This window comes from Gossypium arboreum, chromosome 4, assembly GCF_025698485.1.
Source record: "Gossypium arboreum isolate Shixiya-1 chromosome 4, ASM2569848v2, whole genome shotgun sequence".
NCBI classification, from domain to species: Eukaryota; Viridiplantae; Streptophyta; class Magnoliopsida; order Malvales; family Malvaceae; genus Gossypium; species Gossypium arboreum.
In genome coordinates, this window is record NC_069073.1 from 1216703 (window position 1) to 1244200 (window position 27498).

The 27498-nt window shown below is 35.7% G+C and overlaps 1 protein-coding gene, 1 long non-coding RNA gene and 1 pseudogene across 2 annotated transcripts; all 3 read left to right on the top strand.

Annotated features, from left to right (window-relative positions):
• Positions 1-1969: 1969 nt before the first annotated feature.
• Positions 1970-3818, top strand: LOC128291675 (uncharacterized). Its single transcript, XR_008281497.1, has 3 exons — positions 1970-2224; positions 2895-2962; positions 3086-3818. It is a non-coding gene; the product is annotated as an uncharacterized LOC128291675 (long non-coding RNA).
• A 13476-nt stretch (positions 3819-17294) lies between these two features.
• Positions 17295-23216, top strand: LOC108457752 (probable serine/threonine-protein kinase PBL17). Its single transcript, XM_017756880.2, has 6 exons — positions 17295-18007; positions 18487-18852; positions 19566-19701; positions 20410-20546; positions 20880-21003; positions 22220-23216. Exons 2-6 carry the CDS (start codon positions 18565-18567, stop codon positions 22717-22719), a joined length of 1185 nt encoding a protein of 394 aa, XP_017612369.1. The 5' UTR covers positions 17295-18007; positions 18487-18564; the 3' UTR covers positions 22720-23216.
• Positions 23217-23965: 749 nt separating this feature from the next.
• On the top strand, positions 23966-27456 carry LOC108458990 (potassium transporter 5-like; annotated as a pseudogene).
• Positions 27457-27498: the final 42 nt, after the last annotated feature.

Sequence of the window (27498 nt, forward strand, 5' to 3'; positions counted from 1 at the left end):
GGAGTTGGCAGTTGTTGGCTTTGCTCTTAAAATCTATAGACACTACTTATATGGTGAGAAGTGTACTATTTACACGGATCACAAAAGTCTCAAATATCTCCTTACCTAAAAGGAACTTAACTTGAGACAACGTAGATGGATTGAATTGTTGAAAGGCTAAGACTTTACGATCGAGTATCACCCCAGAAAAGCTAATGTAGTTATTGATGTCTTAAGTAGGAAGGCAATGTCCTACTTAAGAGCTATGTTTGCTCGTTTGAGTCTGCTTGATGATGGGGTATCTTGGCTGAGTTGCTAGCGAAACCTGTGTGGATTTAAGAAATCAAAGATAAGTAGAGTTTGGATGAATCTTTAGCACTTCGGTTTAAACAAGTTAAGGATAGGTCAACTGAGGACTTTGGGATTAATTTTAGTGGAATATTATGCTTTAAAGGCAGAAATTGTGTACCCAACAATTAGAATTTTAGACAATATATACTTCAGGAAGCACATAGCAGCCCTTATGTTATGCATCCTAATGGTACTAAAATGTATTGTGACTTAGAGGAAGTTTATTGGTGGCCGGGACTTAAACGGGAGGTAACCAAGTTCATATCAAAATGTTTGACTTGTCAGCAAGTTAAAGCTAAGCATCAGTTTCCATTAGGGTTGCTCTAACCAATTCGAATTTTGCAGTGAAAGTGGGAGAGAGTGACAATGGGCTTTGTTAGTGGGTTGCCTATGAAACCTTCTAGGAAAGACTCAATTTGGGTAATAGTGAATAGATTGACGAAATCTGTCCATTTTATTCCTGTTCGCACTGGCCATTCTCTTCAAAAGTTAGCTAAGTTCTATATTTTTGAGATAGTGAGATTGCATGGAGTGTTAGTGTCGATTATTTCGAACTAGGATCCTCGATTTTGGAAGAAATTGCACGAGGCTTTGGGTACTTGATTGGATTTCAACACAACCTTTCATTCATAATCCAATGGTCAGTCGGAAAAGTTCATTCAAATTTTGAAAGACATGTTGAGGAGTTGTGTGATTGACCCGTAGGGGTATCTACCGATGGCAGAGTTCATCTACAATAACAATTTCCAATCAAATGGCACCTTACAAGGCTCTTTATGGTCGTAACGGTCGCTCATCTTTATGTTGGACTGAAGTGGGTGAAAGAAAGTTTATGGGTCTGGAATTGGTTTCGGATTGAAGGTAGCTTCTAATAGGAAGAAGTTTTATGCTGACTTAAAGTGCAGGGACATCAAATATAATGTGGAAGATTGGGTTTTCCTTAAAGTCTCTCCATGGAAGAAAGTTCTGAGGTTTAGTCGAAAGGGCAAGTTAAGCCCTAAGTTCATTGGCCCATATCAAGTGCTTGGAAGGATTGGTCCCGTGGCATATCAACTAGAATTACCAACTGAGTTGGATTATATTCACGATATGTTTCACGTCTCAATGTTGAAATGGTATCGATCAGATCCCTCACATGTTTTTCCAATAGAGGAGATCGAGGTTAGACCGGATTTGACATTTGAGAATAAGTCCATTCAAATATTGGATCGTGAAGTTACAATTTTAAGGCAAAATCAAATTCCCTTAGTCAAAGTGCTTTGGAGAAATCATGGCATTGAATAGGCTACTTAGGAGTCGAATGACTCAATTTAGCTTCAATATCTTCATCTTTTTTAATCAGGTAATTTCGTGAATGAAATTTCTTTAAGGGGGTAAAGTTGTAACATCTCAAATTTTAGTTTAATGGGAATACAAAATTATTTCTAAAATAAGTAAATAGCCCACTGATTAATAGATAATTATGGAATTTTTGAAATTAGATTAAGGTTCCAAGTTTGACCTTCCCTTGCAAAATAATTAAATTTTGCAAAATCCCTCATTTTCCCATAGTGTGTGTTGCCCAAGCCTAGTAAAACCTAGGAATAAATATTATTTTTAACTAATTTAATTCAGCCTTTAATCATTTTTCCTCCACCCTAGTCGTCCCTTCCCTCTCCTCACCTCCTTTCTCTTCAAATTTTCCTTTCTTTTTCTCTTGTTGCCGCTGCCCAAACAACCTTGAACCACCATCTCTTTTTATTTTCTTTTGCCACAAGATATTGCATCATTCTCCCCTCTTTCTTGGTGCCATTTTCCCTTAATTTTTCAGCCTCAAATATGAAATCTTGGACCTCCAAGAATGATCTTCATTGTTGCCAAGAAGTTTCATTGCCGCCCATTTCTTCTAGCTTGTGTAAGTGCTTCTTTTTTTCAATTTCTTAATGGATCTTTCAAGTTGAATACCCAAATTTCTAGATCTGGAATTGGGGTGATTTTTAAAGATTTAATGGGTATTTTTTCAGCCTTTAAAGTGATTTTAATTGTGGTTTTAAATCAGCCACGATTTGCCACCGTTGGTGGTGGTGTGCCGCACCTATAGGCACAAAAGTGAGTTGTTGTTTCTTTAATTTTTCCAATCTATTTCCAGAAATATTTTGGGTTCTTGAACCCTTCCTAATCAGCCTTTAATCATGTGTACTTTAGGAAAAATCAATCTTGATCATTTGTCGACTTAGATATGATAATTCGGGAAGCGTAAGTGTGGTTGATTATGGGCTAATGTGTAGTTTCGGTTTAGATGTTGGAAAAATTGTTAATTGATAAAATTAAATATTTTAATGATGGAATAGCTACTGATTTATCAGTATTTAATTGTGTTCGGTTCTAACTTAAACACCTCAAATCAATAGTTAATCTGTTAGACGTTTACGCGTACATTTCACATCAAACCAGTGTAAGGAACCTAACTAGTTTGGATCTGAAAAATCGTTATAATTGTAATGATTGGATTGAACTCATAAAAGAGTGTTTGGGGGCTATTTAAGTGGTATATTAATTGAGTTTAATGATGATTTTTGATCTAGGTTCATTTTAAATTTTTAAAGAGAAATCGTGATATTTGCAAGTGTGCTACAGTAAAGCGTAAAATAAGGTGTGGCTCCTAACTCTTTAACATGAATGGTTAATAATATTTTTAATGTTATAATGGTGACTAAGCTTGCTGGCTAGGCTTGACTAAATGGCTAAGTAATTAAATTGTAAATGGTTGAACCAGGTTCATTTCGAGCCCTAATTGTTTGGCATGTTATCAAAGATGTGAGATTGACTGAATGAGTGTATGATTGATTTTGTTGTGGATGACTAGTTAATATTATGTATGTTGGTTGTATGTATAGCATGTTTTCGAATGAGAATGAGGCATATGCATGATATATTTGTATGAATGATTTACTATAAAATGTTTGAAAAGCTACTATACATGCACTCAGAAAAGTATTATAAGTTTATATGACATTGTGATATGTTGAACGACACCATCTTAATGGTGAATTGAAAGTTGGATAAATGATCCAATTGACTGAAAGTATATGAATGTATAAGGGCATGTTGATCGCGCTACTGAAATGAGAAAGAATCAAATTCATGACTTTGTATGAGATTGTATTACATCTTGCATACGCATCGAGGTAGGTTTGATATTGTGGTTGACTGAGGACTTCCGTGGAGTATTAACGGCATATTAAGTCTGCATTTATACGTAGTCAGTGCACTACACAGGGAGTATTGTGGAGAATGTATATTTTTATCGCATTTTAAATGGCATAATTTCTACAACCATGTTTATACGGTGGTTTTACCATATCGAGCTTTGCTCGCAATGTTGGAGTTTAGCAGACGAGTTCTGAGGAACTCGTGCTTTGTAGCAAATAGTTGGGGTAGGAATTTATTTTGCATTACGACATGACATGACTAATTATAATATTATTATTGATGTTTTGATTGTGATACATGGATTCTTGTGTGAATGCCTAAAATGTATGTTAGATGCTCTTGTTGTTTAAACTCACACTGAGCTAGTTAGCTCATCCCATTACTTCAACTTCTCAAGTAATGAACAAAATTAGGATCCGACTTGTCATGCAGACATATGATGGACTTCAGACCTAGATTTCATTTTTATTTAAAGTTCTCTAATTTTATTTGGTTTTGGACTATAAAGTTTTTTTTTTGAATTGTGGTTTGAGTTTATTTCTATTTTGGGGATTTTTCATGCATGCATAGTTTCATACTTGAGATTAGTTTATAAGATTATTTTAAAATTGGACTGAGCATGTTACTTGGCTAAATTAATAATCAGGTTTTTAATTGATTTTTTCACTGCAATCAAGATAATCAAAGTTATTTTTCAAAAGTAATGATGTGAAAAGGGTTTTTCTAAAAACCATGCCAATGCCACTAACTTAGCTTAATAAAGGTTGGATTTAATAATGAATGTTTTTTCCGAGATAACAAAGGTGACAGCAATTTTATTTGAAAGAGAGCGTATTTGAGGTTTTCAACTAGTGTTAGGGAAGATTCAAAGTTTAAGTGTCCAATGTGACCTTTATGATTGGACCATAACGTTTAGGCCGAGTTTGGGAGGTTACATAACAATAGATTAATATTAAAGATTTAATTCACTTATTGATTTCATTGAAAAGCTTCTCTTACCATGTTTCATTTGTATACCCATTGTAGACTAAATAGAACACATAGGATATACGAAACAATCATAGTATTGCATCAAAGAGCCACTTTCATTCGCACCGAAATTTGCACCGAAGCACATAAGATTTCCTAATTACATGCCATTCATATCCTACTAATTCAAATCTTGTCTACATGGGCTTTTAACACATTTATTCCATTGTATTTACTTAGTCAAATAAAAATAGTTCAAACTTTTTACTTTTTACAACTTAGTCATTTTTAACATAAACTTTCAATATAACTTGTAATTTAACCATACATTCACTTCCCATATCATCACTATTTCATCACACTTCATTCACATTCTCTTTTCAACATTTAAGTCCACAAGACTTATTTTGTTCACTTTACAATTTAATCCTTTTACTACTACTTCAATATACTAATTCAATTCAATAACATAAATAAAATTTAAATCATATATATCACTACCCATTTGTAAATTTTATACATAATATTATCATATTAACAATTAAATTAACTATTTTAGCATGATTTATACTTAAATAAAAATTGAATAAAGTAAAATTCTTGAAGTACTTACAACCAAAGCTTCGATGAAATCTTGTATTTTTCTTTACTCCTTGGCTACTTTCTAGCCTTTTTCTTCAACTAATCCTTCACTTTTCTTCTCTTTTTCTTCATTTCCATATCAAAATATATAACATTTAGTTGTTAAAATCATGATCAAATAACATATCTATGTTATTTAAATGAAACTAACATGAATTTCATGAAAAAAAAAACTTATCATTCTTACCTTGCTCGCTTGAAATCAAACCCTAGTTCTTATTTTCTCTCTCCTCCAAGTCAACCATTGATACTCTTTTTTCATGAAATTAAGGTGGTTAATAACCTTCTCTATTGATTTTACTAAGATTCATGAAAGGAATTGGAGGAATCAAGCTTGGAAAGCTTGAAAATGGATGAAAGGACTTATTTGTAATAAAAGAAAAAAGTTGATATGGTGGAATATTGAAGGTGGCGTGAAGATGGAGATGAAATGGATGATTTTTCATCATCTTTCTATAATATTATATAAAAAATATACTTAATTTATTAATTAAAATAAAAATAATTAAATATTCCAACCAATTAGATTTTTCACAATTTAGCCCTTAATAATCAAGCTTTTCATAATTATCTAATTTAAGTAATTACCATTTAATCCTTCAACTTTATTTATAATATCATCCATGAATCATACTTTATTTTGGTAAAATTTCACTTCTAGCCCTTACTCATTTTTCCTTTAATTCAATGCTATCACTTCAAAATTTTAATTTTCTTACTTTTTCCCCGATAATTTTTATTCTCGTATAATTTATTCAATATCCTAGATTAATATTTCTCATTTCAAAAGTATTTTTAATTTTCTATCGGTTCTAACTACTTGTAATAGCTCGATTTTAGGGCTAGTAGGAATAATGGTCTCTGGACCACAAATATGGAGTATTTTAAATTATTTTATTATTATTTTTGAGTCATAACATGTTTATAATAGTACATGAAAAATTTGGTGAGCTAATTTTGACATTTGTGAGCCCAATTGCGAAAACGGACTAAATCGTATAAAGTGAAAAAGTCTTGAATTGATAGCTAAAGGTGTTATTTTATTAGAGAAGCAAAATTGAGAGATTTTAAAGGGTAATTAGACCCTTAGAAATAGAGTGGCCAGCCATAGGAGACATATGTGGTTAAAATTTTCAAAATTTGTTTGGTTAGGTGACCAATTTTGACTAAAATAGAAATAAATAAAGAAGGATGATATCATCCCCTACTTATCTCTTTTCTCCACCTAAAATTAGCCATTGAAGGGGGTTTGAGAGGTTAAAATTTTTAGCAACTTGAAGCACTCACAAGTAAGTGATTTCCATGTCCTTTGTTGATGATTTTTGTATTTTTGAGACCCTTGAAGCATGGGCTTTCAAAAGAGGGGTATATCTTGCAAAATGGTTAAAAGTATAGGATTTTTTCATTAGAGAATTTAGGGTGTTTTCTGAAATTTTATGGAAGAATATGAGTCTTAGTTGTGTAATACACAACTTTTGTGAAATGTATTATCATGAAAACACCTAAAAGGACCATTTTGCACAAGTTGTGAAATGAGTGATAAATGTGTGAAATAGAGAGAATTTTGGGTTGGTATAAGATTAAAAAAAGTTCAGCTAAGTTTAAGATGCGAAGAAATTCGATAAAAAAATCGATTTTTGAGCATAGGGATAAAATGGTCATTTTGCCAAAGTCTAGGGGCAAAATGGTCATTTTACCAAAGATGTGAATTTTTAATTGCTTAATTTTATTTAGTGATTAAATGAGTGCATTTTTTAGATCAAGAATTGCCAAATTTAAACCTAGACCGGGGGAAAACCAAGCAAATTAACTAAACCGACTAGTTGCCACATTTTGTAATTCGAGGTAAGTTGTATGTAAATAATACAACTACATTACTAATGTATGTGTTAAATTGTATTTGAATTAATATAGCATGAATTTCTTGATTGTAGAATTGAGATGGTATGATGAGAATAAAGATAGTAGAGTTACTGTTCGAACCTAAGAAATAAATCGGATATTCATGCCGTGACGTTTGGGTCATTTGAGTGTGAGCTAGTGTAAGACATGTCTGGGACATGAATCGGCCACATTATGAGAGCCAGTGTAAGACCATGTCTGGGACATGGCATCGGCATTGAGATAAGAGCTAGTGTAAGACATGTCTGGGACATGCATCAGCCTCGAGTCGTAAGTCAGTGTAAGACATGTCTGGGACATACATCGGCTACGAGATGATAGTCAGTGTAAGACCATGTCTGGGACATGGCATCGACTTGAGATATGAGCCAGTGTAAGACTATGTCTGGGACTTAGTATCGGTACCTTACCCACGTCTGAGGCTTAATGAATATCCGGTAGTGTTCCAAATGGTTTAACAGTGGATGTTATGTTCTTAATATAATGAGAAAAGTATGACTGTGTTGTGAGTGGTACAGGTACCTAATTGGTACGTATGAGACATGAGCTCATTGAAAAATATGTGACTAGTATGGATGGTAATGAGTAAGTAATGCCTATGCCTACCTTGGTATCATGAGCATGTGGATCATTGATAAAATGTTGTTGTTGTGTACTTACTTATATGCAACTTACTAAGCTTTATGCTTACATCATTTCCTTTCCATTTCCTTTCAGTGCCGCCTAACTAGCTCAAGGATCCCCGGAAGTCAGAGATATCGATTACACTATCAACTGAAGCATTCGATATAGTTGGATTTATATTTTTGAATATGACATGTATAAAACTTAGACTTTGTTATTTTGTGTCTTTGAGAATTTGCCAAATGTGTTGGCTCGGGTTGGAAACCCTTTAATTTGTAAGCTTTGACTGATAGTTAATATTCATTTTGAGTTTATGAAAGATGCATTCTCATGGTTGAATGAATGTTTATTATGGCTGATTTAGTTATATGAGTTATACTTGTTTCAATATTGGTTCGTATTTGTAGGGAACTATATATGTAAGGGTGGCAATGAGGCTTGGTAAATAGCCTTATACTGTCCACACGGGTAGGCACACGGGCGTGTGCCTAGGCTGCGTGTGACATACAATTTGTCCCATAGGCGTGTGGTTCAGCTGTGTGTCTCCTGCACGTAAAGATTTCAAGTCAGTGTGCATAATAATAAACACATGGGTAGAGACACGGCCGTGTATCTCAGCCGTGTAGAGGACACAGCCCAGCACACGGGCGCATGCCTTGGACGTGTGACATTATAAGCACGCTGACGTCAGAAATAGAATACCCAGGTTTTTGCACACGGGCTAGGACACAAGCGTGTCGTGGCCCTATGAAGGATACAAGCCAATGACACGGGCGTGTGTCTGGACGTGTAAAAACCCTTGTAGGTGTGAATTAGAAATTAATTCTACACAGGCGTGTCCTAGGGTGCTTAGGCCATGTGAGCCACATGGGCCATCAGCACAACCGTATCGAAATGGTCACACGAGCGTGTGCCTTGTTTTAAAGGCAAATTTCTTTAGGTTGGTTTAAGGACCCGGAATGGCTCCAGATAGATTTCAATGATAGATTTGGGGCTCATAGTCTCATAATAAGAAGTTTAAGGTAAATGTTAGAAAAGTTTTAAGTTTGAATTGAGTCTCGGTGACTTGAGATTGGTTGTATGCATGAGTTCAAGTTAGGTAATGCCTTGTACTCCTCCCCGATGTGGGTTACGGGTATAGGGTGTTACATTTAGTAGTATCAGAGCTATGGCTTAATCGGTTCTAGGACTAATCTAGCGAGAGTACGAGTCTAGCTATACATACCATAATTGTATATTAATAGTGTGACGATTTTTTACGATTATAAATTATGTTTTCATATAGTAAATGGATCCTGATAGAGCCACGGTAGACGATGTGGAAAGTAATGCGCCGGCTCCCGCTGAAGGGACCGCGCCAGGAGAGAGTGAGCCTGTAACTATGGGCCAAAGCGGAGGGGCTAGAGAAGCCCACCTCTGAATAATAGATGCTTGGTACATAGAGTTTGTTCGTGACAGAATATGAGCATGAGTTTGTGAGGCTTAGCAAGTATGCGCGGGAGTGCGTATCTACAGAAGCCACCATGTGTAAGAGGTTTGAAGACGGTCTCAATGAAAATATTCGAGTGTTTGTCGGCATCTTAGAGCTGCGGGAATTTGTAGCACTTGTTGAAAGAGCCTGTAAGGCTGAAGGGTTGATTAAAGAAAGGAGAAAAGCGGCTTTTAACCCATGAGATTCAAAGAAGAGACAGATGGGGAAATTACATCAGTCCTCATCTAAAAGATCGAGAGAGTTCACTACCTGATTGAATGCTTCGGTGGGGTATTCGAATAGGAACAAGAACTAGCAGAACACAACTTCTAAAGCCCAGACCACTTAGGTCGTAAGTATTGGTAACACTCGGCCAAATAGGCTAGAATGCTCGCAATGTGGTAGGCATTATTGGAACACTTCTGTGATTATCCTAAATTGGATGAGAGAGAGAGAGAAAACAAGATGTGAAAGCGAATAGTGCCCCTTTGAGGGGTAGGCCACAGAGGAACCCCAGAAGTGGGGCTAGCAGTAGAAGCATGCCAAGAGATGGTGTGGTGAGGTCCGATGGCAGAGCGCTTGTAAAAACTTATGCTATACGTGCTCGGAAGAGGCAGAGTCTCCCGACGTGATCATGGGTACCTTTTCTATCCATGAAATATCTGTTGTCGCTTTAATTGACCCGGGATATGCCCACCCTTATATTTGTATGGAATTGATACCTCGTATGGGTATGCTAGTAGAGTTCACTGAGTTTGTAATAAAAGTGTCCAATCCTTTAGGCAGACATGTACTAGTGGACCAAGTATGTAGAAATTGCCCTTTGACAATTAGAGGTCATTGTTTTCCAGCTAACTTGATGTTACTACTGTTTAATGAGTTTGATGTAATCCTTGGAATAGACTGGTTGAGTTCTCATAGTGTTGTAGTGGACTGCAGGAAAAAGATAATTGAGTTGAAATGTGAAGACGGGAATGTTCTTCGAGTTAGATGAGATGAGTCAGATAATCTGACTGTAGTAATATCATCTTTGACTACCGAGAAATATTTGAGAAAATGATACGAGGCTTATCTAGCTTATGTGTTGAATACTCAAGTGTCTGAATTGAAGATTGAATCGGTACCAGTGGTTTGTGAGTTTACAGACGTGTTTCCAGAAGAATTACCCGGATTGTCCAGTGAGGGAGATAGAATTTGAAATTGAGTTAGTCCTCGGTACGACACTCATTTCTATTGCTCCATATAGAATAGATCTGATAAAGTTGAAAGTGTTGAAAGTACAGCTGCAAGAGTTAACAGATAAAGGTTTTGCGAGACCTAGTTATTTAGTGTGGGGCGCACCAGTGTTGTTTGTGAAAAAGAAAGACAGGTCGATGAGGTTATGTATCGACTATAGACAACTCAGTAAGGTAACTGTGAAAAACAAATATCCTTTGCCAAGGATAGATGATTTATTCGATCAGTTGAAGGGACCCACGGTGCTCTCCAAGATAGACTTGAGGTCTGGTTATTATCAGTTGAGAGTTAAAGAGCAAGATGTATCGAATACTGCTTTTTAGACGAGATACGGTCATTATGAGTTCCTCGTCGTGCCCTTTGGTTTGACTAATGGCCTGGTGGTGTTTGTGGATTTGATGAACTGTATTTTTTGACTGTATCTAGATAAGTTTGTCGTCGTCTTTATCGATGACATATTGATTTATTTGCGTGATGAGAGTGAACATGCAGAGTATTTGAGAACTGTGTTACAGACTTTGAGAGATAAACAGCTTTATGCCAAGTTCAGCAAGAGTGAATTCTGGCTTAAAGAGGTCAGATTTTTAGGGCACATTGTGTCTGGTGACGGGATCAGAGTTGACCCAAGCAAGATCTCGGCTATTGTTGAGTGGAAATCACCGAGGAATGTAACTAAGGTTCGAAGCTTTTTGGGTTTAGCCGGATATTATAGACGGTTTGTAAACGGATTCTATATGATAGCTATGCCGATGACAAGGCAACTGCAAAAGGATGTCAAGTTTGAATGGACAGAAAAGTGCAAGCAGAGTTTCGATAAATTAAAGGCTTTATTGACCGAAGCCTCAGTATTAGTGCAACCGGAGTCGGGCAAGGAGTTTGTGGTATATAGCGACGCTTCTTTGAATGGTTTGGGGTGCGCGCTTATGCAAGAAGGTAAGGTTATAGCTTACGCTTCAAGATAGTTAAAGCCACATGAGAAAAATTACCCGACTTATGATTTAGAGTTGGCTGCCATAGTATTCGCGTTGAAAATTTAAAGACACCATCTATATGGCGAGAAGTGTCGGGTGTTCACTGATCACAAGAGCTTTGTACTTGATGACTCAAAAGGAGTTGAACCTAAGGCAACGACGATGGTTAGAGCTAATAAAGGATTACGAGTTGATTATCAACTACCACCCGGGAAAAGCGAATGTGCTTGCCGATGTATTGAGTAGAAAATCATTATTTACACTGAGAGTAATGAAAGTTAGTATGACTTTGTCTGACGATGGTTCGATTCTAGCAGAGTTGAGAGCTAGATCGATGTTTCTTCAAGAGATCCGTGAAGCTCAGAAAGGTGATGAGAAATTGCAAGCCAAGAGAACTCAGTGTGAGTCGGGAATTGAATCAGATTTTCGTATTGGTACCGATGGATGTATAATGTTTAACGATAGAGTTTGTGCACCCAAGAACGATGAGCTTATTCAGAAGATTCTGAGAGAGGCACATAGTGGTCATTTGTCTATCCACCCAGGTAGTAGGAAAATGTACAATGACTTAAAGAAAATGTATTGGTGGTCAGGGATGAAAAGAGACATTTCAGAGTTTGTGTCTAAGTGCCTAGTGTGTCAGCAAGTTAAGGCTGAACACCAAGTACTTTCAGGTATACTTCAGCCTATTATGGTCCTCGAATGAAAGTGGGATCGGATCACTATGGATTTTGTGACGGGTTTGCCAGTAACCCTAAAGAAAAAGGATGCTATTTGGGTTATTGTGGATAGGCTAACAAAGTCGGCACACTTCATACCTGTGCGTACCGATTTCTCCCTTGAGAGATTAGCCGACTTGTATGTTTCTAATATTGTGAGACTACACGGGGTGCCCATATTGATTATTTCAGACAAAGATCCAAGATTTACCTCGAGGTTTTAGAAAAAGTTACAATAGGCATTGGGAACAAAGTTAAGTTTTAGATTGGGAACAAAGTTAAGTTTTAGCACAACTTTCCATCCACAAATCGACGGTCAGTCAGAGAGAGAAATTCAGATATTAGAGGACATGTTATGGTGTTACGTCCTTGAGTTCCAAGGCAGTTGGGAAAAGTATCTACCGTTGGTTAAATTTACCTATAATAACAGTTATCAGACAAGTCTAAAAATAGCACCTTATGAGGCTTTGTATGGGCGATAGTGCCGAACGCCCTTATATTGGACTAAGCTTAGAGAGAGCCAGGTTCACGGGGTCAATTTAGTTAGAGAGACTGAACAGAAAGTTAAAGTAATTCGTGACTGCTTGAAAGTCACCTCGGATAGACAGAAATCCTACGTGGATTTGAAATGAAAGGAAATTGAATTTCAAGTTGGTGATAAGGTATTTTTGAAAGTGTCCCCGTGGAGGAAAGTTCTCAGATTTGGTAGAAGAGGTAAATTGAGTCCTCATTTCATAGGGCCTTATGAGATTATCGAGAGAGTAGGACCGGTCGCCTATCAATTGGTTTGACCACCAGAGTTAGAGAAGATTCACGACATGTTTCATGTGTCCATGATACGTCAATATAGATCGGACCCTTCACATGTGATTACGCCGTCAGAGGTTGAGATTCATTCGGACATGACTTATGGTGAAGAGCTAGTTAAGATTTTAGCCCGGGAAGTCAAACAGTTGAGAAATAAGAGTATAGCACTGATAAAAGTTTTGTGGCATAAACATGGAGTCGAGAAAGCCACATGGGAACCCAAAGAGACTATAAGAGATCAGTACCTGAACTTATTCACCGGTAAGATTTTCGAGGATGCAAATCCCTAAATGGAGAGAAATGTAACAACCCGATTTTGCGACTAGTCAAAATAGTGGTCTTAGGACCACAAATACAAAGTCGAGTAAATTATTTTATTATTATTTTGGAGTCATAGCATGTTTATAATAGTACATGAAAAATTTGGCGAGCTAATTTTGACGTTTGTGAGCCCAATTGCAAAAAATGATTAAATCGCATAAAATGAAAAAGTCTTGAATTGATAGCTAAAGGTATTATTTTATTAGAGAAGTAAAATTAGGGGATTTTAAAGGGCAATTAGACCCCTGGAAATAGAGTGGCCAGCCATAGGAGACATATGTGGTCAAAATTTTCAAAATTTGTTGGGTTAGGTGACCAATTTTGACTAAAATAGAAATAAATAAAAAAGGATGATATTATCCCTTACTCATCTCTTTTCTCCACCTAAAATTATCCATTGACGAGGGTTTCAGAGTTTAAAATTTTCAGTAACTTGAAGCACTCACAAGTAAGTGATTTCCATGTCCTTTGTTGATGATTTTTGTATTTTTGAGACCCTTGAAGCATGAGCTTTCAAATAAGGGGTATATCTTGAAAAATGGTTGAAGGTCTAGGGTTTTTCCATGAGAGCATTTAGGGTGTTTTCTAAAATTTTATGGAAGAATATGAGTCTTAGTTGTGTAATAGACAACTTTTGTGAAATGTGTTATCATGAAAACACCTAAAGGGACCATTTTGCACAAGTTGTAAAATAAGTGATAAATGTGTGAAATAGAGAGAATTTAGGGTTTCTATAAGAGTAAAAAGAGTTTAGATAAGTTTAAGATGCGAAGAAATTCGATAAAAAAAGATTTTTGAGCATAGGGGTAAAATGGTCATTTTGCCAAAGTCTAGGGGCAAAATGGTTATTTTGTCGAAGATGTGAATTTTTAATTGTTTAATTTTATTTAGTGATTAAATGAGTGCATTTTTCTATTTTAGATCAAGAATTTTCAAATCCAAACCTAGACCGGGAAAAAACCAAGCAAATTGACTAAACCGACTAGTTGCCACATTTTGTAATTCGAGGTAAGTTGTATGTAAATGATACAACTACATTACTAATGTATGTGTTAAATTGTATTTGAATTAATATAGCATGAATTGCTTGATTGTAGAATTGAGATGGTATGATGAGAATAGAGATAGTAGAGTTCTTGTTCAAACATAAGAAATAAATCGGATATTCATGTCATGACGTTTGGGTCATTTGAGTGTAAGCTAATGTAAGACATGTCTGGGACATGCATCGGCCACATTATGAGAGCCAGTGTAAGACCATGTCTGGGACATGGTATCGGCATTGAGACGAGAACTAGTGTAAGACATGTCTGGGACATGTATCAGCCTCGAGTCGTAAGTCAGTGTAAGACATGTCTGGGACATGCATCGGCTACGAGATGATAGTCAGTGTAAGACCATGTCTGGGACATGGCATCAACTTGAGATATGAGCCAGTGTAAGACTATGTCTGGGACATAGCATCGGCACTTTACCCAGGTTTGAGGCTTAATGAATATCCGGTAGTGTTCCAAATGGTTCAACGGTGGACGTTATGTTCTTAATATAATGAGAAAAGTATAACCGTATTGTGAGTGGTACAGGTACCTAATTGGTACGTATGAGACATGAGCTCATTGAACAATATGTAACTAGTATGGATGGTAATGAGTAAGTAATGCCTATGCCTACCTTAGTATCATGAGCATGTGGATCATTGATTAAATGTTGTTGTTGTGTACTTACTTATATGCAACTTACTAAGTTTTATGCTTACTCCATTTCCCTTCCATTTCCTTTTAGTGCCGCCTAACTAGCTCAAGGATCATCGGAAGTCAGAGATATCGATCACACTATCAACGGAAGCATTCAGTATAGTTGGATTTATATTTTTGAATATGGCATGTATATGACTTAAACTTTGTTATTTTGTGTCTTTGAGAATTCGCCAAATGTGTTGGCTCGGGTTGGAAACCCTTTAATTTGTATTAAGCTTTAAATGATAGTTAATATTCATTTTGAGTTTATGAAAGATGCATTCTCATGGTTGAATGAATGTCTATTATGGTTGATTTAGTTATAGGAGTGATACTTGTTTCGATATTGGTTAGTATTTGTAGGGAATTATATATGTAAATGTGGCAATGAGGCTTGGTAAATAGCTTTATACTGTCCACACGGGTAGGCACGCGAGCGTGTGTCTAGGTCGTGTGTGACACACAGTTTGACCCATGGGCGTGTGGTCCGGCCATGTGTCCTCTGCATGTAAAAATTTCAATTCAGTATGCATGATTATAAACACATGGGCAGAGATACGGCCGTGTGTTTCAGTCGTATGGAGGATACGGACCAGCATACGGGCGTGTGCCTTGGCCGTGTGACATTATGAGCATGATGACGTCAGAAACAGAATACCCAGGTTTTTACACATGGGCTAGGACACGGGCATGTCGTGGCAGTGTGAGGGACACGGCCAATGACACGGACGTGTGTTTGGCCGTGTGAAAACCCCTGTAAGTGTGAATTAGAAATTAATTATACACGGGTGTGGGACACGGGCATGTCCCATGGTGCTTAGGCCATGTGAGCCACACGGGCCATCAGCACGACCATGTCGAAATGGTCACACGGGCGTGTGCCCTATTTTAAAGGCAAATTTCATAAGGTTGGTTTAAGGACCCAGAATGGCTCCAAATAGCTTTCAATGATCGATTTAGGGCTCGTAGGCTCATAATAAGAAGTTTAAGGTAAATATTGAAAAAGTTTTAAGATTGAATTGAGTCTCGGTGACTTGAGATTGGTTTAGGTTTTGAATTGAGTTTCGGTGACTTGAGATTGGTTTAGGTAATGCCTTGTACTCCTCCTCGACGTGGGTTACGGGTATAAGGTGTTACACTACTTTCTATACTAACACTCAAAAATTCATATTTGATCTATTTCTAAAATTCTCAAGTATATCTAACTCGATTTGGCACTGTTCTTAACTTAGTAATAAATTAGGGATATTACATTGAGGCTTAAAAGTCATTATGTTATAAAATGAGCATAAGGGTATAATGGTAAAGTGAAATGGTAAGTTTCAAATTGGTAAGACATAGATGAGGTTTGGTTTTTAAATGGTTAAATGTTGATATGAAATGTAATTTGTATTGTTTGAATTTAGTTGAGGATTATACGTTGAATGTTTAGTTTATAAGTTAGATTGAATATTGTGCTTTTTTGGCATGAATATGGATTGTAAATAGATTTAAGTTTGTTTGGGAAGATTGTTCTTTTTTAAAAGTTTGTTGTCACGACATTGAAGATTGGATATTTCTCTGTTAGGTTCGAAGTTGGATGTTGTGACATTCTCTCTGAATGTTGCGACATTTTTGACATTAATATGAAAATTTGAAAACTTTACAATTTGGTCATGTTTCATACTCAAGTTGACCAAAGAGCTTTCATATGCTCGATTAAGACTCTGGTTTGAATGTTTAACATAAATTGAATGTGTTTAGCGTTAAATTGCATGTATAAGTAATTGTTATATTGCATTTTTAACTGTGATTACTCAAGCAACGAATGTAGCATTTCGTAACTCAAGCCCGATAACTAGATTGGTCGAGGGGTGTTACATATTTACTTAGTTGGCTGATTTTAATTAATAGGATATAATGAATATTTTAACAATTCAAATACAAACATTAAATTAGTATTTTCCTTAACCTAAATTTTAGAGTTTTTCTTAATCTAAATATTGTTTACCTAGATAAATCTAATTACACATGTCTAGTTATTAGGTTGACAAATGGTAAAACTTAACAATGACACGTATGATTAGTTTCCTAAAATGCTTCTTCAAATTACTCTAGTATGTATATGTATAAATATATGAATGATTACAAAACAAATTAGATAATAAATTAACCTATTTGATAAAGATGGGCTAAAATTATAGGTACAATTATTTATTTTAGTTATTTATTTATTATTTTTATTTTTTATGCATTGAATTTATATTATTTATCAAATAATTATAAAATGTTAATTAATTTTTACAAAATAAAAAAATAAATTTAAAAGGTTTTAAAAGATAAATAATTGCTGAGGTGACATAAGTATTTTAGATTTAGCAAATAGCTCAAATTTGAAAGGGGAAAAAGTTAAAGGGAAGGTTAAATGAATTATATTATATTAGTTGGAGGGAAAACTGAAAAATTGCCATGACCAACAATAACCTGGAAAACTCAATGTAACCTGCAAAAGGTTTAATTGCTGTGATGGTTTTAAAGAAAGATCTAAATATAAACGATTAAATTGATGGATGAAATTTGTATTAAATAAAAAAAAGTAATGGCATCTTTATCGAGTAGATTTTGCCTACAACGAATGAATGGCAAGATGTGAGGAGGTTGTATTGTTAGCAAAAAATGGGGTCCCGTTTTGCTTGGCGTTTTTGGTGGCTGAGCCTCTGAAAATAAAGCAAAAATAAAAAAAATAAAGAGAAAACCAGTAATCTTTTGACGGGATGAAACTTTCTGACTGTGATTTTTGGGTTTCTTTTAAGCTCCCACTTTCTGCGGTGTTGGTTTTCCATTTTTGTCAATTGGATCGGTGTAATTCCCGGCGAGATTCGGTCTCACCCGGATTGGATCCGGACCCCTCTTTTAACAACATTGAGTTCATTTTGAATTTGAATGAAATACGATGCTCTTATAAAAAATATTGTTGCCAATAGGGTACAAAATCCGTATTCATATTAACTATCATAGTGTATTGGATTTTAATGGGGATCTGTTTAAGCATTGAGGGGCAACTGCATCAACATTATCGCCATCTCCAATCTCTCAGCAAATGTTCAGGTTATATAGTAATTTCTTTCCTTCGTCCTTTTCCTGTTTTCTTTTGATTTCATTGTTCAAATTTCTAACTCTGGTTTCAATATCTGTTCTTTTAATATTGTTTTATTGGTTCAATTTCTTCCTCCAAAAGAATTTACAGCAAAGGGAAACAGCCGTTCTATTCGAAACTCTTTGAATTGTTTAAATTTCATTTGGTAAAAGTTTATTAGGTGTGCGATTGTTCAATGTTGATCTCTTGATTATGTTATGAATGTGATTATTTTTACATGGTTTTAGAAGAGTTCAAAAGCCTATATGTTATAATTTGCAGAAAAAAAAACAGCCTAAAATTTATTTCAAAAACCTACAACAATTGAACTGAGAGTGGTTGAGACTGATCTTCTTTAAATTGTATAGAATTATTAAATAATGATGCATGTCAGATGTTTCATACTTGTATGTTGGCACATTTGAAGAATTTGACGGCCTTTTGTATGTAGATACTGCTTTACTATGAACAACTTCGGACAGAGGACTTAAAAAGTTAAAGCTACTGCCTCTCCGACAAAAAAACAGAAATGCAGGACTCACCTGAAACCAAAATCCCATGCATCCTTCCTTTGGCGGCCAAGGATGTCAAAGATCTGCGGCAGAATCCTGGATATAGCAATGTTGATATATTCACATATGAGGAGATGAGGCTGGCTACAAATCAATTCAGGCCAGACTATATTCTTGGTGAGGGTGGCTTTGGGGCTGTTTACAAAGGAGTAATAGATGAGACTGTGAGGCCCGGTTATACATCTACAGCAGTCGCAATTAAGGAGCTTAATCCTGATGGGTTCCAAGGTGACAGAGAATGGCTGGTAATCTCCTTGTATTGTCTCCACATCTTCTATGTAATTATTTTAATCTGAGGTGTTATCATTTTATTTTTGCTATATCTACATATTTGGATGCATAGTATATCATTTGAAATACTGGTATAAACTTTATCAATACAACCAGAGAGAGATGTGAAAATTTTTCTTCTAGCAGAAGAAGAATGCTCATATACTGGCAGGATCCTGAGGATTACAGTTATGAGAATCCATTTTAAATGACGGGGGTAATTGCACATCTCATCTTATTATCCTATGGCTATAGTAGTTTCCCACAATTAAATTGCTTGGCCTAATTCAAATCTGTTAGTTAATTCTTGTTTTTGTTTATAGCTATCTAGGAGTATAGAAAAAGGTCAATAATTTAAGCATTAACTTAATGTATTAGGTAGGGATGTATTTTCGGGCATTTTGAATTTAGTGACAAATTTTAAAAGTTTCATTTGGTTTATCTTCTTTTTTCTTGTTGAGAAAAAAATTCATTCAGAAGCAGATGTTTGGCTGCTATTTCTCAATTTTGTCGATGCATAAATAGTTTCAACAATACTTAAAATCATTGAATGAGACCTGAAAAATGACCTGTTTCAAGTTGGTACGTTAAATTATTATATGCAGTTTTTTTTTTTTTTTTAATTGAGAATAGCAGTTCAAGGTAGAATATGATTGCTTTGGTCTGCATATGATTCTTTGTTCTGCAGACTGAAGTCAACTATCTAGGGCAACTCAGCCATTCAAATCTTGTGAAGCTTATTGGATACTGTTGTGAGGATGAGCATCGACTGCTTGTCTATGAATACATGGCAAGTGGAAGCCTTGAAAAGCACCTTTTCCGCAGTAAGTGGTTAGATATATAACAACCTCTTATGCTTTTATATTTCCATCTGGTTGTACATAATGAATACCACCTTTCCATAACTTGGGAGATAAAGCCTATTATCTGCCGGCAAAAAAGTTGTGTTTGTTTTGGTTGTTCAATGGGCTCGGAAGTTAGACCTTTTCAGGAGACTTTCCATAACATGGATATTTTTTTCAAGAAATTACTCCATTAGTGGGATAAAAGTGCAAGAAATTACTCCATTAGTGGATAAAAGTGCAAGAAATTACTCCATTTGATTTTATAACAGACTCTTATACCAGAAAATGATGGAAAATAAAATTATATGCTGTCTGATGAAAGGGAAAGAGCATTATTTTCTTGCTTCAAACTTAGTCTGGAAGAATGGAAAAATCCCAAGTTTATACTTACATCAATTTAGATAGTTGGTTAAAAAGGGTGTTCCATTAGGTCACTTAACCCCAACTTTGTTATTCCTCCTATAATTTCTAGTATTTACATCCATCAATGATGTTTTGTGGCTCTTCTTACCTGGTATTGCTTAGATTTTGTGGCTGGGTAATGATATTAGAGATAAAGAGCATGCTAGAAAAAATATCTGCTAAAAGCATCTGCATAGTTCTTACATTTCAAAGAAGAGGTTTCCGTTTTCTGTTATAAAAAGAATGGAAGCATTTTTTATACACCTATCTATTCTTGGTTGTTAGGGGTTGGTTGCAGTTTGACTTGGTCAAAAAGGATGAAGATTGCTTTAGATGCAGCAAAAGGGCTTGCTTTTCTTCATGGTGCCGAAAGACCTATCATATATCGTGACTTCAAGACATCAAACATCTTATTGGATGCAGTTAGTCCTCATTTTTTGGTTTTTTATTTATGAGTTATCCTTACATTAATCGACTGCATCTTGTTTTGTGGGATCATTAAAAATGGGAAGGCTCATCAACCTGTTCATGGTCCTTGCTAAGTTCGCTTTTTTTTTTTTTTTGTGGTATAGAAAAATCATTAATTTGAATTGTAAATTTACAGTAGCTCCTTAAGGTCAAGAACCTTCCAGATGATAATTTCATTGGAAGTTTAATGCTGACAAGGATCCATTCCTAGTTAAATTGAAATTAAGTTTTCATTATGTGTTCTCTTTTGAGTAAGTTTTAGTTTCCAAAATGCTCGTAACTTGTAGGACTTCAATGCAAAGCTCGCAGACTTTGGACTTGCAAAGGATGGACCAACTGGAGACCAGACCCATGTGTCAACACGAGTGATGGGCACATACGGATATGCTGCTCCTGAATATGTTATGACTGGTTAGTAGTTAATTATTCTGTTTCAAGATAATTGAAAATCTTCATCATTGCCAAAGAGAGATATTTTAGTCATAATGGTTGGATCTTGATAGTCAATTATTGATAAGTTTTCTTTATGTGCATTAAGTAGCATTCCGTTCAGTTGTGTTGAAGTTGGAAAGTAACAATTTCTTGAGTTGTCTCTAAGTTTTCCGAGGCAGATACCTGGTGTTATGATAGTAGTCTAATAGACATATGGTATTCTGAAAATGCATTTTCCCCATATGAAATCAACTGCAATATTCAACAGAAATGTTTGACCAATTTCAACTTTATTTTGACTTCTAAATTCTTCATGCATTGTTTGGTTATTAGTGAAATAATACGAGGAAAAAGCTTATTTAATTTATACGTATTACAATGGTTAGACATAAAATAAAGAATAGTTGGTACATATTTGAATTTGAAATTACAAGGATGTATAAAAACTCTTGTAGAAAATAAGATCTCTTCAAAATAAGCAAAAAAAATTCCTCCTCTTTTCCAAAAACAAGTCATGTGAGTAGATAAAAATTACCAATTTAACTCAGTTTATTGCTAACTCGTATGCTAAAACATGGTGAAAAAATAATACTGCTACCAAACATGGCATTAGTGTACTAGAATTGTTTGTGCAGTTTATGACTTGAGAAATTTGTGGCATATATTTATTTTGCATGAAAATATTTACTTTCCGTTTTGGGCTGTAGCTTGTAAACTGTTGAAAAGAATAATAAAGGGAATAGATGGGAGTAAATAAACGAACAACTTGGTGGCTTATCTCATCTATGCTTAATCAATCCGATTCTGCATGTAACACTTGCTTCTTGAACCTTGCTCTGTCTTTTGTTTAATCCAAATATATTATTGAATAAAAATGGTTATATAAATGCATTCTATAGTAGGTTTCTTGCACAAAAGCTGCACATACCAGTAGAGAGTCAAAGCTTATTTGTTTCTTCATTAAGCATCTTATCTTTGAAGTTCAACTTTTATGAGATATGTTGCATTGTTAAATCAGAAGACAGTGATCACAAAATTGGTTTGATTGCTGAATAGAAACTGATACAATAGTTATATGATGCACTGCCTTTGTTATATCCGTTGATAAACTGACATGTTTGTACTTGATGGTGTTAAGTTATGCCAGTATTAGAAATGATAATGGCTAACTAAGTTGCAGTATTGATATGACCAGGCCATTTAACGGCAAGAAGTGATGTTTATGGATATGGAGTAGTGTTACTAGAGATGCTCCTCGGAAGAAGAGCAATGGACAAATGCAGGCCTAGCCGAGAGCATAACCTGGTTGAGTGGGCTCGTCCGCTCTTGAACCATAATAAGAAGGTTCTGAGGATCTTAGACCCTAAAATGGATGGTCAGTACTCAGCTAAAACTGCAAGAAAGGTAGCCAATTTAGCCTATCAATGCCTTAGCCAAAACCCAAAAGGGAGACCTCTCATGAATGAAGTGGTTGAATTTCTTGAAACACTTGAGACAAATGATGATAGTCAGGAAGAGGCTTGCACTTCTGTGAAGAAGAGGAATTCTGGCAGAACTGGAAGTCACAGAGAAGGCAGTGCAGACAGAAGCAGATCAACAAATGTAAGAAGCAGGAGTGAACCTCCCAAAGAGTGTGATCTTTATGATCCTACAAGTCTTGAAACGGAAGAGAAATCTGAATCCGACAGAGGTTGAATCTGTAGCAAATGAGACTGGAAAGTTGGAAAGTGTTGAAAAGATTTATGCGAGGATCTGTTGTTTTAGTCTTGAGAGCTGCCACTTGCACTTGCTGTCACAGTGGAGTTTTCTCAGCTGGTACATGTATTTATAAATTAAAATTTAAGTGTGGATGATGTACCTTTCCATTTTCAGATTGTTGGAAAGATAGTAAGGAATTATGGTACAACTGGTCGCCATATGCAGTTTTGAAAGAGTAGTAATTGGGAATTGGGACAACATGGTCCTCCAGTCTTCTTTTGCATCTGTTAATCAATGTTGGAGCCTGAGCACTTGTAAGTTTTGTCTGCATAGTATGCATTTGCTTCTACGGCCCTCATTGAATCTATTGTGAATGAAACAGCAAGATTCAATGTCTCTTTTTCTCCATCAACTCAATGGATTATATGAGCAAGACAAGGTTATTGTGCTACGTATTTTATTTATTAATTATTATTATTTCATTGAATCTAAAATTTATATTTTTCTTAATATTATCTTTGTTAACTATAAATAATAATTTGTCTAATTTTTATGTTTATTAGTATGATTTAAAATATATCTTTTCTTTTTTAATTTGTTGAAATAATTAAATACATTGATCATAATTATTTTATATCAAATATTAGTATGCAAAATTAATACTTTAAAATCACCATTTTTTTGTCGGCATATTTTCATTAAAATTTATTAAAATGCAAAATAATGTATATTTTCACTAAACAATATATTTGCGATCGATTCCTATTTTGAAAGCATGCCAAAGTTTATGAGAACATACCAAAAAAACATGCCAAAATTTATGAGAGCATACCAAAAAAATATGAGGGAGTACAAAAAGTTATGAGGCTAATGCTACAAAAAAAATCATGAAGTGTATATAAAAAACTACGAGGAAATATCAAGAACCAAATATTATGAGGAAATGTAAAAAATTTTGAGAAATACCAAAAAAGATTGAAGAGTTATGAAAGAATACCAAAAATTTTAAGAAAATATCAGAAAAAAAGAAAAACCAAAAATTGAGAGATTACCAAAATAAATCTGCCTTATAAAATTTGTTTTATTTTTTTACTATTTGATTTTGATTAGCTGGTTTACACTGTTGTACTGGTATTATGACATTTATTATAACAGATATATGAAGTGTGTTCTCAGGTATAAAGTCAGATGCTAAAAACTTGCTGTCTAAAACGAAAAAACAATGATTACGCAGAGTGAGGACCACATTTAAATATTATGGCTTGTATTGAATCCCGGGCATCTGACTGAAGCGTCTATATCATGCCAAAGTGGAGAAGCCATTCAAACTCAATTGATTTTCACAGTGATTGGGAAGGAAGGAAACACGAGAGGCAAGTATGGCTGATAAAGGTGATAAGGAGACAGAGATTACATCAGACACTGAGAAAAAAGGACCCAAACAACGAAAGTCCTCATGGGGAAAGCTACGGCATGTGGATTCTCTAAATTTGGAGGCTGGTACAATATTTTCTTCAGGCAAGGGCCTGGGTTCCAAGGTCATTCCTCTCTAATCCACTCCTTATTTATAGAATAGAATGCCACAAACATTCTTTCTTTATTTTGCTCAACCACCCTTTGTGTAATTGTGTACAGATGGATTAGGCAACGACGTTGAGTTTAGCATTTCAGAGTATTGGTATAGTGTATGGAGATCTTGGAACTTCTCCACTATACACATTCGCCGGTATTTTCCCTGAAAGCATAGGACACCCTGACAACCTTCATGGGGCTCTGTCCCTCATCCTCTACTGCATAATTCTCTTGCCTTTGGTCAAGTATACATTCGTGGTTTTGAATGCTGACAATGGAGAAGGTAAGTTTAAGTAACTGGGCCCTCTAGTTTTCATTTCTTTATTTCCTAGTCCTACAACTTAGTAACCCCCTCCCCCCATGTTGCATGTTTAGATTGTGTTAACCACGTATAATAAATATGATTTCAAGCGGAACATTTGCACTCTACTCTTTGTTGTGCCGACATGTTAGAGTGAGCTTAGTTCCAAATCAACAACCACAGGATAGAGATATGTCTAACTACAAGTTGGAAATCCCATCTAGCCAGTTGAAGCGAGCACACTATATTAGAGGAAAGTTGGAGAGCAGTGAAGCTGTCAAAATTATTCTTTTGCTGGTCATTCTCCTAGGGACTTCTATGGTTATAGGAGATGGTATTTTGACTCCATCCATATCAGGTGCATATCCACTCCATTTTTCATCACCATCTATTCAGTTCAAATTTCACAATGTTTAAATTTCTTCTTTTTTTTTGTTTTTATTTCCGCCATTGATGGCATCCAATCCTTGGGATAAGGGACCTACTATCACATCTTCACCATTATTGCAATCCTACAACCATTTTAAGCCAAATGCATTCCTCCAAGTATTGACGTAAAAACACTAATGTATTTTCAGAGGATGTGGTGGGATTTACGGTGCTAATACTGTTCTCCCTTTTCTATGCTCAGCAATTTGGAACTGACAAAGTGGGATTTTCATTTGCCCCAATCTTAACCTTGTGGTTTCTTTTACTCATCGGCATTGGTTTGTACAACCTCCACGCATATGGTTTTGGTGTATTACGTGCGGTTAATCCGTATTATATAGTGCATTACTTCAGAAGACGAGGCAAGGAAGGGTGGATATCACCTGGTGGAGTAGTTCTTTCCACTACAGGTGTGCGCCCCAGATTCATTTACAGTTTGATCATCTCCTCATTTTTATTGTCTAAACTGTAAGTACATTTAAAAATAGGGACGGAAGCTATGTTTGCTGACCTCGGTCACTTCAGTGTTCGGGCGATTCAAGTAAGTTTACTTCATATAAAACCAGCAAAAAATGTCATTTCTTCCCAAACTTTTATTCAGTTTTCATAGTAGTCTTGGAATCTATGATGACCATACTCCAAAGTAGGATGGTTTGACTGGAAACAGTCAAAATTTCCCCCCTTTTTGGTTATTCGACATAATTTTTTTTACACATTGATCTACAGTTGAGTTTCTCTTTCGTGGTCATGCCTTCCATACTCGTTGCTTATTGTGGCCAAGCTGCCTACCTCACCGAACACCCTACAGATGTTGTGGACACTTTCTACAGATCAATTCCAGGTAAAAATCTTAATTAAAAGAATATTGGGTGTGATGAATTGTACTAATTTTATTTGGATATAGGTCCAATGTATTGGCCAACATTCGTGATATCGGTTCTCGCCTCGGTTATTGCCAGCCAAGATATCTGGTGTATTTTCAATTATCACTCAGTCGTTATCGCTTGGATGTTTTCCAAAAGTGAAGGTAGTCCACACCTCCGCCAAGTATGAGGGTCAGGTTTATATACCAGAGATCAACTACATTCTCATGATTTGCATGTATTTTGGTCACCGTGGTCTTCAAAACCACAGAAAATATCGGCCACGCATATGGTATTACTCAAACTGCTGAGTTTATTTAGTTAGTCGAAGCCGCAAACAAATCATTTCAAATCAGAAATGAAATATATTGATCACTTTATTTCACTTGGATTATAGGAATTGCTTGGGTGGCTGTAATGATCATCACAACAGGAATGCTTGCGCTTATCATGCTTATCATATGGAGGATAAACGCATTCTGGGTTATCCTCTTCTGCGGGTTCTATGGCATCGTAGAGCTTGTATTATTCACATCCGTGTTGTCTTCGCAACTTTTATGATGGGTATTATGGGAATATGGCATTACGTGCATCATAAGAGATACGACTTTGAGCTCAGGAACAAGGTTTCTAGTGAATACATGACACAGCTAGCCAAAGATCCAAGGATAAACCGGCTGCCAGGAATGGGGCTTTTGTGCTCGGAGCTGGTTCATGGCATACCTCCCATATTTTGTTGGAAATTGGCCATCCATGCTGCTGTTATGTTTTTGTTGAGTGCATACGGCTTGTATGCATGCTGCATGCTGCAGCAACATGTTGACTGTTGTAGTTGCAATTTAGTTTAGTTTGGTTGAAAATGAACTTAGTTATTGATGTTTTGATAGGTTTAGGTGATGATTGAGCTGATAATTAGCTTGAACTTCAAGCATTTTTCTTTCATATTTTATCCGGGTATAATACGTTGCTGCTGGTGCTCTGTTTGAAATTCTTACTTTACCCGGTTAAAGTGTGTCAAAAACCCAACATATTTCCTCATTTCGTTTCAAACATACTTTCCATCCATTCAGTTCTAGTGTTTCTGTCGCTTAAGAAACTTCCAGTTAGCAAAATATCGTAGGAGCGTTTCCTGTTCAGACATGTGGAACCGAGAGAGTACCGATGTTCCATTGTATTGTAAGGTACGGGTATATGGATATCATTGGAACCAATGAGGAGTTTGAGCATCAACTGCTAGAGAGGTTAAAGGAATTCATTCGTAAGGAATACTTAATAGCTGATGGAGGGGCCACGGAACAAACCACCGATGATGGAACGGGTGGGATCGTACCTGCACCAATTCAGGGAGTTGAGGAGGAGATTGGGTTTGTTGAGAGAGCTGCAGATAGAGGAGTTGTTTACCTACTAGGAGAAGCTCATGTGAAGGCCAAACAAAATTCTTCCATCCTAAAGAAAATAATTGTAGATTATATCTATACTTTTCTGAAGAACAACTACAGGCGAGGGGAGGCACAAATGATGGTATCACACACTAGGCTTATAAGGGTCGGAATGTCATTCGAGATTTAGAACAACAGATGGGTGAAAACTGTTTTCAAACAAAAAAAAAAA